At 30.4% G+C, this 16,590-nt stretch overlaps 3 protein-coding genes across 3 annotated transcripts; 1 reads left to right on the top strand and 2 right to left on the bottom strand.

The window, feature by feature from the left end:
• Positions 1–3,280: 3,280 nt before the first annotated feature.
• Positions 3,281–5,543, bottom strand: LOC126846826 (uncharacterized). The gene is made up of 9 exons (XM_050586631.1): positions 5,317–5,543; positions 5,073–5,229; positions 4,706–4,782; positions 4,421–4,592; positions 4,298–4,356; positions 3,991–4,147; positions 3,812–3,891; positions 3,521–3,695; positions 3,281–3,450 (listed from the first exon to the last, which is right to left on the bottom strand). The coding sequence occupies exons 1-9, from the start codon at positions 5,371–5,373 to the stop codon at positions 3,377–3,379; spliced, it is 1,008 nt and encodes a 335-aa protein (XP_050442588.1). The 5' UTR covers positions 5,374–5,543; the 3' UTR covers positions 3,281–3,376.
• A 3,962-nt stretch (positions 5,544–9,505) lies between these two features.
• Positions 9,506–11,452, bottom strand: LOC126846614 (transcription initiation factor TFIID subunit 12). Its single transcript, XM_050586258.1, has 4 exons — positions 11,005–11,452; positions 10,682–10,936; positions 10,128–10,320; positions 9,506–9,840 (listed from the first exon to the last, which is right to left on the bottom strand). The coding sequence occupies exons 1-4, from the start codon at positions 11,197–11,199 to the stop codon at positions 9,710–9,712; spliced, it is 774 nt and encodes a 257-aa protein (XP_050442215.1). The 5' UTR covers positions 11,200–11,452; the 3' UTR covers positions 9,506–9,709.
• A 228-nt stretch (positions 11,453–11,680) lies between these two features.
• LOC126846271 (probable ATP-dependent RNA helicase DDX10) lies at positions 11,681–15,219 on the top strand. Its single transcript, XM_050585559.1, has 12 exons — positions 11,681–11,943; positions 12,047–12,238; positions 12,325–12,475; positions 12,552–12,795; positions 12,857–13,058; positions 13,129–13,291; positions 13,371–13,554; positions 13,617–13,793; positions 13,868–14,070; positions 14,137–14,357; positions 14,420–14,811; positions 14,983–15,219. Exons 1-12 carry the CDS (start codon positions 11,845–11,847, stop codon positions 15,116–15,118), a joined length of 2,364 nt encoding a protein of 787 aa, XP_050441516.1. The 5' UTR covers positions 11,681–11,844; the 3' UTR covers positions 15,119–15,219.
• Positions 15,220–16,590: the final 1,371 nt, after the last annotated feature.

Genomic DNA, 16,590 nt, shown 5'->3' with positions numbered 1-16,590 from the left:
CAAGTAAATCATCTGTTCGATGAGAGGGAGGGGCTGAAAGGATGGGAAAGAGTGGAGAGAGGGAGGCGGTGACAGATACAGAAGGGAAAAGTAGGTGGGTTTTGTATGCTTAGCTAAGGGTGAACACGATAGGTAATATTTAGTGTGGATTCAAGCGGCATTTTCCCTAATTTCTAAGCCCAGTTTTAATTTTTAACATTTTTTATTTTTGCTTGGATACTATTTTAGTCACGTTTGCTAAACAATACGGCCGCTATTTACATTTCTATCGCGAAAAGGCTCAATTACACAGCTTAAGCCAAACCTAAACACACACGATTTTATTAGTACATCACACTGTACGTCCATCCTAGTCAAAAATCTTGTACACACGGGTCTTCAACATAAGATAAGATGTATGTACAATGTACATCTTTGTATCTGGTGCTCGTCGACAGGCAAGCAACAAAGAAATAATACAAGCGAAATATTATCCACCGATTGCCAAAAATATAATAATTTATGCGCGTTGGCCTGTCGAGTGAGGTTTTTCTAACTCTTATATCTCTGCTTCCTCTTATGATGAGCGTTTGAAATTTGAAACGTAGTTTAAGCTTAAGGGACTTAGAACGCTGTACAAAATTAACCCCTTAATATTATGCCATTTCAAAAAGGGAGAACTTTAAAGTTTGCATTTTCGTTACTGGCTCACTGATCATAAAAATTGTAAGGCACTTTTCTATAGATAAAAATATGATATTTGGGAAAAAGGTAGTTCTTATAGTGTAAGTAAAGGAAAAAATCTTAAAATTGCAATGTTATCAAAATTAGTGCCGTTTGAGAGAGATGGTATTTATAATACATCATATTTTATCGATCATCGAATACAGAATAATTTAATAATCCTAATAATATCATTTAACTCTGTCTATACTCTATACTAGTGTTAATTTTCGTCAGTAAAATATAAATAATCTACCACCACTGTTGTGGCACGACCTGAGTATAAACAAAAAATAGCAAGTGCCCAACAAAAAGCTAACCGTGAAAAAAAGGCCAAGTTCAATGCCTAAAAGTCAGCCTATCAAAGTAGTAATATCTACATTGTGGCAAATTCTGTCGTATGCCTCATTCAAAAACCTGTTCAGTCAGACCATCGAGCAGTCACTGGCCGTGGAATGGTCCTACTCCTTATCACTTGCTTAATACAAAAGGAACATAAATAAAATCTAACAACCGCTGGTTTAAGCCTGTACCAAATTCCAAAAATAGTGTCCTATTTGCCCAATTGTCTCTTCCACGGCTCTCGCACCAGAGCAATAGACAATGAGCAACTAGCAGTCGGCAATAAGTGATAATATTGCCAGTTAATTACTTACTATTACTTACCGATTGCTAGTTGCTCATTGCCTATACTGCTCTTTTGTGATAGCCGCCTTATTGTAGAGACACAGCATATACCCCATGTATGGTCATTTATTTTAAATTCATCATGGGACAATAACTATGTAAATAGTATAACTAAGAATCTTAGTTATACTATAATTTTAAATAATATCTTAGTTTAAGATATTATTTAAAATTTAACAAACAAAAATATAGACAAACATTTTTGTTTTTATTTAGAAAACTTCAAAGGAACATATTTAGCTACCAAAAATTTGGTAATAACTAATACCAATATAATAATAAAAAAAATAATGAATAAATATTCAAAATAAAAAAAATATGTTTCCCATCATTCATTTTAAAATAAGTTTAGATTTTAAAACAAAATATGTTGTTAATTTAAAAGTAATTTAAAAATTGTTTAAATGTAATGAATACCTACCGAATATACAATATAGAATGAAACATTAATGAAATATATTATATTTGATATGTAATAATATTTGTATTAAAATAATACTACTTAACCAGATGTTCAAAATGATAAACATTTTTTTTCCAACCAGTTAAGTGATTTGTTGGAATATTTGTCCAAAAAAAAACTCAATAGTTCGATTTTAAGAATAAACGAAACTTCTGGACTTATATAGTTCCGAAGATATTTTAACTCTTGCTTAGATGTCCGCCATTCCACCACCATCCCCTAATTTAAAAGTACAAAATTGCATTTTATATTTTTATCTTTTGTAACGTACCTACTGTCTGGTTAAGGGGCAGTGGTCGTCGATAAGGCTAAGGACGTGGATCCCTGGCACGGGAAACGGTTGGCTAAGCCGTGTGCTACACGTAATAACCTTAAAGCCCCTTTTAAAACTTAATATATCGCCCGAAGGGCTTAAACGGGCGGTCACGCCAATAAGGTTGTCGACTCTCGAGTGCAAGCTACAAGGTGTTTATTAAAGTTACTAAATAAAATAAGGTTATAGTACGTGCATAAAATACATATACAAATATTTACACTCTGACCCGAGTCCGGGTCTGCGTACGGCAGTAGGCGGGTGCGCGAATTAGAACACAAGGTCGTTGCGAAATGTGTTAGCACGGATGGTAGTTATCAACTCGTGTAACAATGGGATGACGCGCTAGCCGTCATCTCTGTGTGTCAACACTGCTCCCCCCCCCCCCTAAACGGGTTAATAAGTGTCTGTGTACGTGTGGTCCGGAGTCAACAGGAACGGTTAGATAATGTAACCAAATTAAATACTTTGAAAAAACAATTTTTATTTTTACTTATACAATTTGTGTTTATTTTGACTATTATAAGCTGGGAGTAAAAACGTTTTTGAAAACGGTTTGAAAAAACGTTTCTTTACACGAATAAAATTTCGGAAATTTCTTTACACGTTTTTACTCCCTGTTTTTAAATGCAATTTTGCATTTTGAAATGCATTTTGGTAACTATTTTGCCCATCTCTGATAATATATTAATTAATAAAAATTAATAATCACACTTGTTATTATTGTGTTATCAGTTATGTGTACATCTTCTTAAATAGTTTACAGTAAACTTTTGTCAACTATTAAATGCTCATACGCATACCTATTCTGATATTAAACATACGAATTTACAATAATTTGATATTTATTTATTTTTCTAGCTAAATACCTAGATAAAATAAAATAAATTAAAATAAGTTTGTAATTAACTATATCGTACTGTCCAAGAGCATGACTGCACACAAATAATATTTATAATAATTATATTATATTATTATAATTATAAAATTTATAATTTATAGCTTCGATGCGGAGCTGAGAAGGTATCTGTAATAAGTAATAACTAATAACTAATAACTATTAAATTGTATTTATGTTAAATTTGACATTTTATTTGACATCTTATATAATATATTTATTAATATAATAAAGACTATTATATATCATAACATAACTACAATCAAGTACAGTAGGATGAAATAAATATTAATCGTAGTTAGACAAATAATTTTTAATGTTTTTGGGTTTGCATGTGTTTCTTCAACAATTTCATGCTCAAGAACCTTGCAGCGCACATAGGATGCTCTAAAATTAGAAGAATATTAGTTTTTAGTCAAAAGGTAACAATTATCGTTGCAGTTATTTAGTAAATTACCATAGGGATTAAATGTCTCAATTATAGTTTTCAGTATATAGGCTTCTGACTCGGAGAAGAAATCAGTTGCGAAGTAATAAAATTCCAAAGAGCTGAGTAATCCATCTCCGTTATCGTCATATTGAGTGAAGTCACATATGCCAAGCCAAACTTCCTCCGTAGTTAAAAAGGATACCTGCACAGCAGTGCCACTATCTTTAGTATATAAACTTCCATTGGTAACGTATACGGCTTGTAAAATCCGAAAAATTCAATAAAAACACAACATAATATCGCAACAACGGTACTTACACTATCAGAAGTAACATCGACGTCTTCATTATATTCCGACCAAAGGACTAAGAGCACTTTTAACTCTTGAGCGGCGGGGTCTTAATTAACAAATTATCGAATGTAATGTTTTCATCAAATTACACTTATAATTATTATATTGAATTAATTACGCAATATTATTATTATTTTATGCTTACACACGTTCTTGAAATCCAGCAGCTCAACGTACTCATCGGAAACAATGTTTAACGTTTCTAATAACTTTCGTCGTTTGTGAGAATCCAAGAAGCCGTTAGAACTGTTGGTATATAAAGCGTAGCATTTGTTTAATTGTGCATTGTTCAAACCTTTGCCCTAAATGTTAATATTAATTATATATATTCATTATCATAATAATATATTATATTTATCATATTATTGTGGTATTAATAAGTTTTTACGTCTCGGTAAATTGATAAATTAATAAGAATTACTTCAAAAATGTTAACTAAAGGGTTTTCTTACCATTTTTTTATATTTTAACATTGCCGCCAAGAATTGTAAAACGTGAATTGTATTTTCACCTAAACATGAATTGAAATTCTTAAGTTTATTAAACTAACCACCTCTTAAACATATTATAACTACCTTTATATTCATTTTTTATTAGCTCCTTAACGTCTGCTTTTAGATTAAAACCGTTGTCAATTAGGTCATTGAATTCATCTTGGGTGAGGAGTGCGTCACTTTCACCTAATGTGTCTTGTGCATTGAACATTCTTACGAAAAGCTCTACTTCATAAGTCGATAAACTTATTTCCTATGTATAACAAATACAAGAGAACAAAACGGTATTATAAATTTATAAATTTTGTATTTTTAAATACATTCAGGTATGTCCAGAAAGCGAAAGATTTATTATTTCGGTAATACCATCCAGGTGAATAATTCTTTTTTATTATAGGCCAGCAATATCAAAAACTCCGTCATGGTTATATCATCGTCCAATGCTATACAAAATATATATTGGTAATTTAAGCAAATTAGTGATACATTTTTTACAAACAAATTAATAATATTATAATGTTTTTAATAAGAGTATAACACCGAAGTTGTAAAATATGGCGAAACAGAATAATTATTCTCATCGAGAGCCTTGTTAGGAGTTCAATGCTATTTGTTAAATCACTTTTATAAAATCATCATCATTTATCTCTTACTAATCTCAATATAAGAAGCTCAAATTTTAGTATTTGAGGCTCGCCAATTATTAGTATGAGGTATATAATTAGAAAATTACTTTTTTTCAGTGCGTGTACTTGAACATCATCTGTAATGCCCGCCCAAAATATAAAATACTCATCGATCATATCGTAATAATTTTCATTATTAACATCATTCGTGGTTACAAACAGATTAACTAATCCCTTTATATGGCTTTGGTGTAATCCAAAGCTCTGTAAAATATTTTATACACAATTTAGGTAATAAAAAAAGTACCCGTAAATGGCTTTGTTTAATATTAAGTGTGCAGTTTTTCTTACCCGTGTTGTCGTTAAGAAGTTTAACGCACAGAAAAGAACAACAATTTTAAAATGCATATTTTTTGTTTAATATCTATCCGGAATCAGCTTACGTGTAACACAAAAAACCTTTACTAAAGTCGAACTATGTACAGTTGAATTCAGTCAGGCGTTTGTCGTGTACTCGAATTTAAACTATACACGTATCTAAACGTTTGATATCGTGAAAGGTACATATTTGCATAAAATAAAATAACGATGCACTGATATGACTTATTCGCTATAGAACGCACGAAAATAAAGATTTACTCGAGTAGCAACTCTATCGATCCGCATCCGTATAAAATCGGTACTTGAAATGGATCAATAGTAGAAAAAGTCAACTCCTCCAGCCCCCCAAAACTGCGAAAAACCGAAAAAACATTTATCAACTTAGACTTGCTAGAACGTGGCAAAAAAATGGTCAGATCGAGTCGAAATTGTTTTATTTTTAAACGCAATTTTGGGGTTTCAGAGCTGAAAATTATAATTGTATTGTTTATTACCATATATGGGTTACTTACAACGTCGGCAAATTATTATATAGATAGACGACCAACCCTAATCGTTTCCACCATAATACTAAAAATTCAATTTTAAGTACATTGTTAGTAATGCTTTTATATATACATATAAAGCTATGTATTATATGAATTTGATTTTATCATTTTTAGTTAAAACGATTCCTACAGTCATTTGACATCTGCATTTGAGCCCTATCAATTTTTGAAACTTAAATGGTAACATGTATATTTGATTAACAATTTAACTAAAGAATTATTTGCCGAAAATTTAATGCAGTTACAAACAATTTATATTTGAATCTTTTTTTGATATTTATTACTTTTTTTTATTTATTTAAAGAGTATTTACAATCTATGTTACAAGGCATAATAAGCAACAAAACAAGTGGTGAAAAATTGAGATCACATTGCATAAAAACAATAAGTAAAGAAAAAATACAATTTCTTATTAAACCCAGTGAGATATTGAGTACCCTGTATGTATAAAATAAACTGTATTTTTACTGTAAACTAAACTGTTACTAGACGTTAAACTTTTTTTTTTTGCGATACAGCTGCGACGACTGATGATGCACAAATAAAAAAATATGTCTTGCTAGGTTGACGCTACAAAATATATTTACTGTGCACATTGTGAAATTTAATACCTACATTTTTGTATGTAAAAATTGTAACAGTAAATCATTTTAAAATAATATTTATTGAAATTCAATAGATGAAAAATAAATAAATAAACGAGCCTAAATAGTACTACATGAATTGAGAAAGGGATATGTAAAAAATTCCAAAATAATGGAAAAATAAAAAAAAAACTGATAACTGATTTCAAAATTTCAAAATGTTAAAATCTTAATATGTTTTATTGGTATTTTTGTATTTTATAACAGACCAACTAACGCCATGTATTTGTTAACTATGTAAAAAGTGTCTGGTTTAAGATGTCAATTGTAGTTTTTACTTTTTAGATAATATGTTATATTATTCTTTTTTAAAACATTTATTATACCTTGAAATTGTATAATATATTGTAGATTATCGCAGACAGACACCAGATACATACGTGTACTTTTAACAAAAATATGAATGTTACAATAACAACATTATTATAAATTTAATGTAATAAAATTTTTAAATATCACAATACAAAAGCAATTAATTACCAAAGATACTATTAGTAAGCTATAATTATTTGTCTTTAGCCAGAACAAAAAGTTATCAGAAAATAATTTTATGTATACAGATGATAGGACACATATTAAGGCATGAAAGTTGACTAAAGAAAATAATTGAAGGAGATGTTGAAGGACACATATTAAGGCATGAAAGTTGACTAAAGAAAATAATTGAAGGACATGTTGAAGGACACATTGCAAGAGGAAGACCAAGGGCAGAATACATGACACAGATAATGCAGTGTACGAATAAAGGAAATTACAAAGACCTGAAAGAATTGTGCTACGATAGGGAAGCATGGAGAGCTGCAACAAACAAATCTACGGATTTATAACTAAAAAAAAAAAATAAATAAATTTTGTGTTTATTTTGACTATTTTAAACAGTAAAAACGTTTCTATACATTTTCTTTACACGTTTTTACTCCCTGATTTTAAATGCCATTTTGCATTTGAAATGCATTTTGTTAACTATTTTGCCCATCTCTGATAGTAGGTGTATTGATTTATAAAAATTAAACAGTTTATAGTAAAATAGCTAATTATATACAATTATTGTAAATTCGTGTTTTGACATTTTTCAACATTTTGACATTTTCTCTGGCACATACACGCAAAAACTCGTTACCAAAGAATGGGATAAGGGTTGGGAATGGGATTGGACGTGGGGGTAAGAATGGGGTTGAAATTAGCTCTGGCACATAATCGGAAAAAGTGTTATCAAAAAAGCGTTACGCTGTTATCTGATAAGAGATAAAAGATATGTTGTACGTTCATCGTTCAAATTAGTACTAACTACTAAATGATAAATTCAAAATAGTTTAAGGGCCCAAATTCTCTATGAACTGTTTTAAGTCAGATTTTAAAAACTACAATATTAGCCAGAAACTTGATGTTTTAAGAGGGCGTCTCACCGCCCATTTTTAAGGAGTAAAGTATAGGCAATTTTTTACAAAATCTTAATTTAAAGGTTAAACTGTGATGTGTAAGTATTAGTTCAATAACTAAGACTCTATTTTGGTATTTAATTTATTTTTTGGACTATTACAGCATCCTTGAAAGCAATTTAAAAATGTTTTTTCATGTCTACATGTTAATGATTCGGATCTATAGAGACGCTACTTGAGTAAATCAGTCCACAGGAAAAATATATCGTAACACATCTTGACAATATCTTCTCAGCTATTGCATTGAAGCTAAATAACATTTAAATACACATACAGCTAGAATTGAAAATAAAAATACATATTTTGTTCAGTGCAATAGCTGCTATTTATTTTTATAAATTTTGACTTTTGAATGTTATGCATTTTTATAGGTACTCTTATAATATTCAAATCAGATAGTGTGGTATGGCTTTTATAAAATGTGTAAGCAATATAATATCCATTGTTTTTTTTTCAAACCAATAAATTTGTACATGAGTATGATTTTAATCTTTTTGCGATAACCCTAAACTTGGCAGAAATAAAAATTCACACGAAAATTCTAAACCATTATTTTTACTAACTAAGAACTGTATAATTCATTTTTTTATTTTTAATAAACAGTTTTTCAACTATAGTGTGTATCTTTTAACATACAACACTCCAATGACTAATTTAATAGCTGTATCTTTAAAGATACACTGCACCACTATAGCTAATTTGCCGTTTTTATCTTATAATATACTACCTCATCGACCTATTAAGATAAAAAACAAAATAATATGAGTATAATATTCTATTAACTATGTATATAATATGTTTATTTATATTTATTAAGAAAAATTGTTTGATAGGAAATTTCTTAAAAAGAAAATAAGTTAAAAATGCACTAGTATTTAAAAAAATAGGCATTTTATTTACCGTAATAAAATAATAAGTACTTACTTTAATAAAACTAATAAAAATATATCTAATCATTTATTATTTTTTATAAAATTTAGAGTATTTTACTATTAGGGAATTGTATCTTTTTTGATATAACTATGAAAATAAAGGAAATGGGTAATGTATCTTTTTGACATCCAATAATTCTGGTGTACAAAGTGTAGTACCTATTAGGATACATGATATTTTATACTTAAATAACTAAATAACTATTTAGTACTTATCACCTTTAAAGATAGTACATTTTGAGAGTAAAATTTGTCTATCATACCTCTACTTTCAAACAATTTTGTCAATATACTTTATTATTCAAAATTTAAAGCAAATAAAAACATTTAAGATAGTGCGACTTTAAAAACCTTTAGTTTTTAATGTTAGCCAATTTTAATAGTTTCATTTTATCAGTACCTGACTCTCAATAAAGTTGTAAGTCAATTCAAATAAATAAGTTTGTTAACGAGTCATAATGTTAAATATTTTTTATTTTATTTATAAAGAGCAATACTAAAAAAGTAGCTGAATAGTTTTTATGAAAATATATTTATTTTTAGAACTTGCAATCAATTTCAGCACCAAATACTGTTTTAAACAATTTTTTTTGAGCTACACGGCCAATTTCTAATTTATTCACATTAAATTTTAGTAAAAAAATATAGATATTCTTAATAATTATAAGGTACAATCGTTTTTGATGTTTTTTAAATTAATTTATTAATTTAAATATATTGATTTTGATCATTTATAACATAAATAACAAAGTCTTTAATTTTAAAATTTTTTATTATGAAATAATTTTTCTATATTAATTTTAGTATTTTTTATTTGCTACTTTTTTAATGAGCGCAGTTCGTTGTTTGTGTGCTTCGGTGATTGGTGCTTTCTTGTAAGCTCTTAATTCGTCTGTACCAAAACCAGGTATCCACATATTTAAATACCGCTCTGAATATTAGAAAAAAAATATTAAAAAATTATTATTGACTAATTATTTAAATATGATAGGATCATATAAAGGGTCAAGCGGGTCAACTGTAAACAAATAGAAGCTGTGAATATTTAAATAAAGTAATCGACTTGAAAATTATTATTCTAAGCTTTGCATATTAAGTTAATGTATTGTACGATTAAAACAAAACATCAATAATTGTTTGTTAAAACAAATGCATGTAAGTTTGCCCTATTCGTTTACAATTACCACACTTAATTTGCTATATTTTAATAGTTCATACCTAAATATAATTGAACGTCTTTTACTTCAATCATATTTGATTTTCTATGTTTGGCAAAAGCACAAGCGGCTTTGACTAATTCATCGACAAAGTCATCGGACAGTTGCAATAATAGATCTTCTACGTCTTCTTCTAATTGTTCATTAGGGTCAACTTCTTTTACAAGTTCACGTAATCTAGTTTTCGTTAATAGCTAGAATAATATAATAAATCATGTTACAATAATTTCTAATATATTTGGCAAACATGTAATTATGGGTTTTATAAACAAACACTATATTTAGTAAAATTTTATTCACTGTGACATTTTAATATGATATAAAAGCATTTGCAAATAATTCATCAGCTAATGAACATAGTATTCATAGTCTTATCTAATAATAATAAATATTCTTATAAGAAACAATTTGTATAAGTAGAAATCTGATACATAGTAAATAATACTGCTCAAGCTGCGATACATTAGTCACGCCTGCGTCGTGATTGAATAATAGTAGGTACATTATTAATATAACTTTTAAGAAATAACATACTTAAACAATGATAATACTTACTGCAGCAGTATCTAAACTGTTCACATTTTTAACAACTGTTGGTTGTTTGGTATCATTTTGTTGTTGGCTAGTCGTTTGGGAAAATGTGGGCTTATTCGGCATAGGAGATGTTGTTGGTGTAATCGTAGACAGGGGAGTTACAGTTGGTACAGAAGGAGTAGGCATAGCTGTAGGTTCAGTTTCCATAGGCTGAGATTGAAGTTCAGACAATGGTTGAGGCTGAGACTGGGGTCGAGTCTGTGGTTGTAGTTGAGGCTAAATAAAATTCCATTAAATTTATTGTTATTTTTTGAAGATGAATGGGTAGCCTAAATGTTAGTTACCACTAATCGTATTCCATCATTTGTCTCCATTGGCGTGACATTTATGTTGTTTTCGGTCGTAGACGCAATGATGTTATTCGAAGCTATTGATTCAGCTGACTCTGTGTTGATTATTCCTGTTGACGTTGGTGATGATATTGGTATTGTTGTGGATGCCATTGAATTTGTATGTATTATTGTGTCTTCGGTATTCATGTTTGTTGTTATTACTTATTGTTAGTAAAATCGCAACAACAAAATGCACTAATGAAAATTATATTATGATGAAAAACAAGTGTTCAATAAAATTATCGAGTTATAAATACTCTTGTCAAATTATTTTCTAAACATTTGTAAAACATTTTTAAATTTTTTTTTCTTATCTAGATTTTAGTTGAGAATAGGAAAACATTAGAGTTAATAAAATAGTAAATACCCTTTCCACGTTCCCCCGCCAAGTTATTAGGCATATGAATGTAATCATGAAAACCTGTATCTACAGACGTGCATTGATACAAAATACAAATCAAACCTTGAGAAGTATTTATCAGTAAGTTTTCAAAACATTCAGTTTGTACGTTTGCAGTTGTGCAATCCCGATTCTCGATTAGGAGGAAAACCTGAATAACGAATCTTTTTAATCAATAAAAACATAATATTACTATCACTTTGTAATCTCTATCATGAACATATTATAATATACTATCTCTATTCATCACGTGTTCTAATAATTCCAATTCCAATTGAAAATATATTATATACATAAAATAAAAATTTGAACTTTCTTTTATAAGAATATTATTGCGGAACATAATATTATAATATCTAACAGCGCAAGTGGCGTGATTCGGTGAACTTAAAATGGTCTATAAGAAACGTAAAATCAAGGTGTTCAGAGCAAGAAAGAAAAAGGAATCCATCGACGTGGTTATTGAAAATCTCAAAAAGGACTACGAAAAGGTTAAAATTAATGTTAATTCGTACACTTCGTTTAAACGGCGTTTTATTATATTGTATTAAAAACAAAAAAAAAAACGAATGAATAACATTTGTTTCTCTATAGATTGATCCAAGTGCGATAGAAAAATTTGAAGATTTCCCTTTGTCCGCTCCTACATTGAAAGGTTTAAAAGAAAACAAGTATTACGTACCTACTGAAATACAACGTGAGAGTATTGGCTACAGTTTACGAGGTGAAGATATTTTAGGAGCGGCAAAGACGGGTAGTGGGAAAACGCTAGCATTTTTAATACCGGTAAGTTAATTAGTGTTTATTAAACAAAATAATTATTAATCTTCAATCAATCTTTAATGGATAACTGTTGATTTTTTTTTAAAAAGGTTTTGGAGTTGTTATACTGTAATAAATGGACACGTGCGGAAGGTCTAGCGGCAATTATAATAACACCAACAAGAGAGTTGGCATATCAAATCTTCGAAACTCTCCGTAAAATTGGTATCCATCATGATTTTTCAGCTGGTTTGATAATTGGCAAGTTATATCTACTATGTTACTAATTATTATATAATTTAGTAAATTGTTTTAACAATTAAATATTTAAATACAGGCGGTAAAGACCTGAAGTTTGAGCGTAAACGTCTCGATCAGTGTAATATAATGATTTGCACTCCGGGCCGTCTACTACAACACATGGATGAGAATCCTTTGTTTGATTGTTCTAACATGTTGGTGTTGGTGTTGGACGAAGCCGATCGTTGTTTAGATATGGGTTTTGAAAGTACTATGAACGGCATTATTGAAAACTTGCCGCCCGAAAGACAGACTATTCTGTTTTCCGCTACTCAAACCAAGTAAATTTATTGAATAATTATAAAATGCTAATTTATTATTTTAATCGATACAATTTTTTAGATCTGTACGTGATTTAGCAAGACTCAGTTTGAGCAATCCTCATTTCATTAATGTACATGAAACGTCCGAGCATAGTACACCAGCCGGTTTAGTACAAAGCTATATGGTTTGCGAACTACACGACAAAATGAGTTTGTTGTGGTCATTCATCAAAAATCATTTACACCACAAAGTCCTCGTGTTTATGTCGAGCTGTAAACAAGTAATTTACTCATGCCGAATTAATCAGTTGGGGATATTAGTCTAATTATAACTCTTATCAATTTATTTAGATAAAATATTTCTATGAAATCCTTTGTAAACTTCGACCAGGAACTAGTCTCTTGGCGTTGTATGGCACAATGCACCAAACAAAAAGAATGGCTGTTTATGAGTCTTTTTGCAGGAAATCACGTGCAGTACTCTTTGCTACAGATATTGCGGCTCGAGGGCTTGGTAAAAAGATATAACACCTATATTATTAATCTTAACATTTAAAACATTTTTTTACATAACATCTATGTATTTTTTCTAGACTTTCCCGCTGTGAATTGGGTTGTTCAGTTAGATTGTCCGGAAAACGCTAACGAGTATATTCATCGAGCTGGCAGAACAGCTAGATTCCAAAAGTCTGGCGAAGCTTTACTAGTTCTTTTGCCATCCGAAATTGCTATTTTAGACCAGTTAGAAAATAAAAAGATTCCAATAAAAGAAATCAAGTAAATTTAATTAAAAAAAAAGTATGAATTTATTTATTATTACTATAGATATATTTTTTTAGAGCTAACCCAAACAAATTAATATCAATTCAACGGACACTAGAAGCAACTTTAGCGAAAGATCATATTCTCAAAGAGTCAGCCCAGCGAGCCTTTGTAGCTTATATAAAATCGGTTTTTTTGATGAAAGATAAAAGTGTATTTAATGTAGAAGCTTTGGACACCGATGCGTTTGCAAGGTGAGTTACATATTTTTATAATTTTCACAAAAATCGGTTAAAATCAAAACTAAACAGTTATGTTTGCAATAAAGGTCATTAGGTTTGGCGATTCCACCACGTGTGCGGTTTTTACAAAAATGGAAAAAATCTAGAGAAGCTAAAGTTAAAGCTAAAGAGTTGGAAGATCATACATTAGCAACAAGTCTAAACGAACAGTTGAATAATTCAGATTATTCAGAAGAAGAGCCCGAGTCAGATCACTCTTATCGCAAAGATTCTTATAAATTTCATGAGGGTAAAAGTTTTTAAAATTAAATAATAATAATAATAAAAAAAAAAACTAATCAATATTTTTCATTAGATGATAACAGTGAAGAAGAAAACGATGAACTCCTTACTATTAAACGTAAAGATCACAATATTCCCGAAGCTGACAGTCTAGAAGAAAACATTGATTTGGAATTGTTAAATGACACTAATAAAAAGAAAAAAAAGCCATTAACAAAAGCAGCAGTTGCAAAAAAGATGATCAAAAAACTAATAAAGCCGAATCAAAAAACGGTCTTTGACGAAACAGGAGAGGTAAACTAAGATTCCACCTTAAGTACTGCTATGTGTGGGTTGATTAAAATTAATGTTTACAGGCTGTGTTAGATGGAGCTAAAACTAAAGTATCACAATTAGCCAGGGAGTATGAGAACAGTAACAATTTCGGCGGTATTAATATAGAAGAAGCAAAACAAATGTTGCGAGAGGAAGACGTATTTGATAAGCAATTGTTTAGAGAAAAGGTGAAAGCCAAACATAGAGAAGAGAAGCGAAAGGCCAAAGAAGAAGCCAAAAGAGCTGAGATGGAAGACGCGAGTTCAAGTGACGAGGCATCCGTCGATCTATCTTGGTTACCCGATCCTGATAAAGTTTACGGAAAACGGGATAGTGCTGAATCTGATGAAAATGAATCCGAGCACGATTCTCAGTCAGGTTCTGACGTTAGCGTTGAAGAGTCTGACGATGAAGAAGTATCCCAATTACACAGGTATGTAAATGATCATTTCACACTTAACATGTGCGGTAGCAAATTTTTCCATACACACATACGAACTGGCTGACGTGCCGTACATGTTTGTAACGGACATAATAATAATATCAATATGTTTCCAATAAAACCTTTGAAAATTAAAAAAATAATATTTTTCATTTATTTCAGGCCTAGTAAACGAAAACTATTGACCTCTAATTCAGATAAAAAACGAAGAAGAATACAAGATGTCGATGAACCCGTTGACACTGGTTTGAGTTTAATGGAAGATGAAGAATTAGCACTGCAAATGTTGGATTCTTAAATGACATGTTACTCTTTTACATAATAATCACGTTGTTTTTTGAAGTGTACTACCTGTTGACTTATAGCAATAAAAATAGTTTCACTATTTTAACTGAAAAAGTTAATTGGAGATTTTTTTAAAATCCTAAATATCTGTTGGAAAAAAACTAGGTGTTGAGGCATAGTGAGGTCAGGGAAGTCGCGGGTCTTCTGGAATTCTTATAACTGAAAGTAAAAATAAGAGAACTATACCTGGCTTCCTTCGGCTTTCAATAAAAATAGTATCCCATCCTCATTCTTATCCCATCTACCTAGAAATTGAGCCAGTAGTTTCAGGGATTACCTCGGACATAGAACTCGATACGAAATTAGTATTGGTAGTTTTCGATTATTTTTACATGGCACCAACTTCCCATCTCCGCCCTATAGGTTTAAGTGTCATCAGGTTTATCGCTAATCAGTTTATTGACCACAACAAATGTAGGTTCGACAACTAACACTTTCTTGGTAGTATTCTTACATGTTCTCACCTCCATCCATGAGGGGATTTCTTTCCAGGATTTATATAATTTAATATGTGCCCACTTTGTTTGAAATAAGTGCCTATAAAGAATATATACACGTACTCTTATTTATATATGTTGTATATTGGTAATACTTTGTCTAAATAGTGTCCCACACGAGTTTTAATAGTAATTCAACTATTTTTAAAAATCTATAATTTAATTCCATAATTTGTTCAAGTCGTCGTTACACATGTACACAACTGTTAGAGTGATTTTCTCAATTTGGAAAAAGGAGAGGAAAACTTTCATTTTGGCATTGCATAACCTATATAAATAAAACGGCGATGTGGTTGAAAATATATCGTGGGCAGAGTTGGGCATTATTTAGATAATTGTTATATAAATATATATATATTTTTTTTCGAATATACATTTTTTATTTTAATAAATCATCTTAAATAGTATCGAATAAGAGATTAGGTATACGAATAAATAATAGTTATTGCCCAACTCTGATCTGGACCCACAGATATCCACGACATGGAAAAATCACACATTGGAGTGTTTTTCTATCTTATTTCGATAGCTACATTATATTATGACAATATTAACTTTTTTCCCATTACTAAAAGTGGTTAAATATTAAGCGTTGACTGTTTAGTGACGGTCCGTTGACTCATCGTGTTGCCACTTATATGCAATATGTTGGTGTGCAACGAACCCCACTGGCTGTGTGCAACATCAACATTAGATTCCCTGTATTTTTCAACCGCGGTTGCCCTGATGGCGGTCACTATGGACAGGCGACCGGTGGTCGCGTGTTCCGAAGGTTCCGTAGCCGCTGCAATCGACGAGCCGCCGCCGCCGCCGCCGCCGCATTGCTTGACAATAGGGATCGGTATCGTTACTTCCCGGAAGTCTTGCACGCACAACGTTACGAAATCGTACCATTCGCCGAACGTCATCCGCAGGCCGGCATTGACGA

This window comes from Adelges cooleyi, unplaced genomic scaffold, assembly GCF_023614345.1.
Source record: "Adelges cooleyi isolate 19-005CV unplaced genomic scaffold, UGA_ACOO_1.1 ACOO_flye_CR_arks_rails_tigmint_CR_PRNA_9, whole genome shotgun sequence".
Classification (NCBI taxonomy): Eukaryota; Metazoa; Arthropoda; class Insecta; order Hemiptera; family Adelgidae; genus Adelges; species Adelges cooleyi.
The sequence above is the reverse complement of the archived record's forward strand: the minus strand, read 5'-3'. Positions and strand labels throughout refer to the sequence as shown.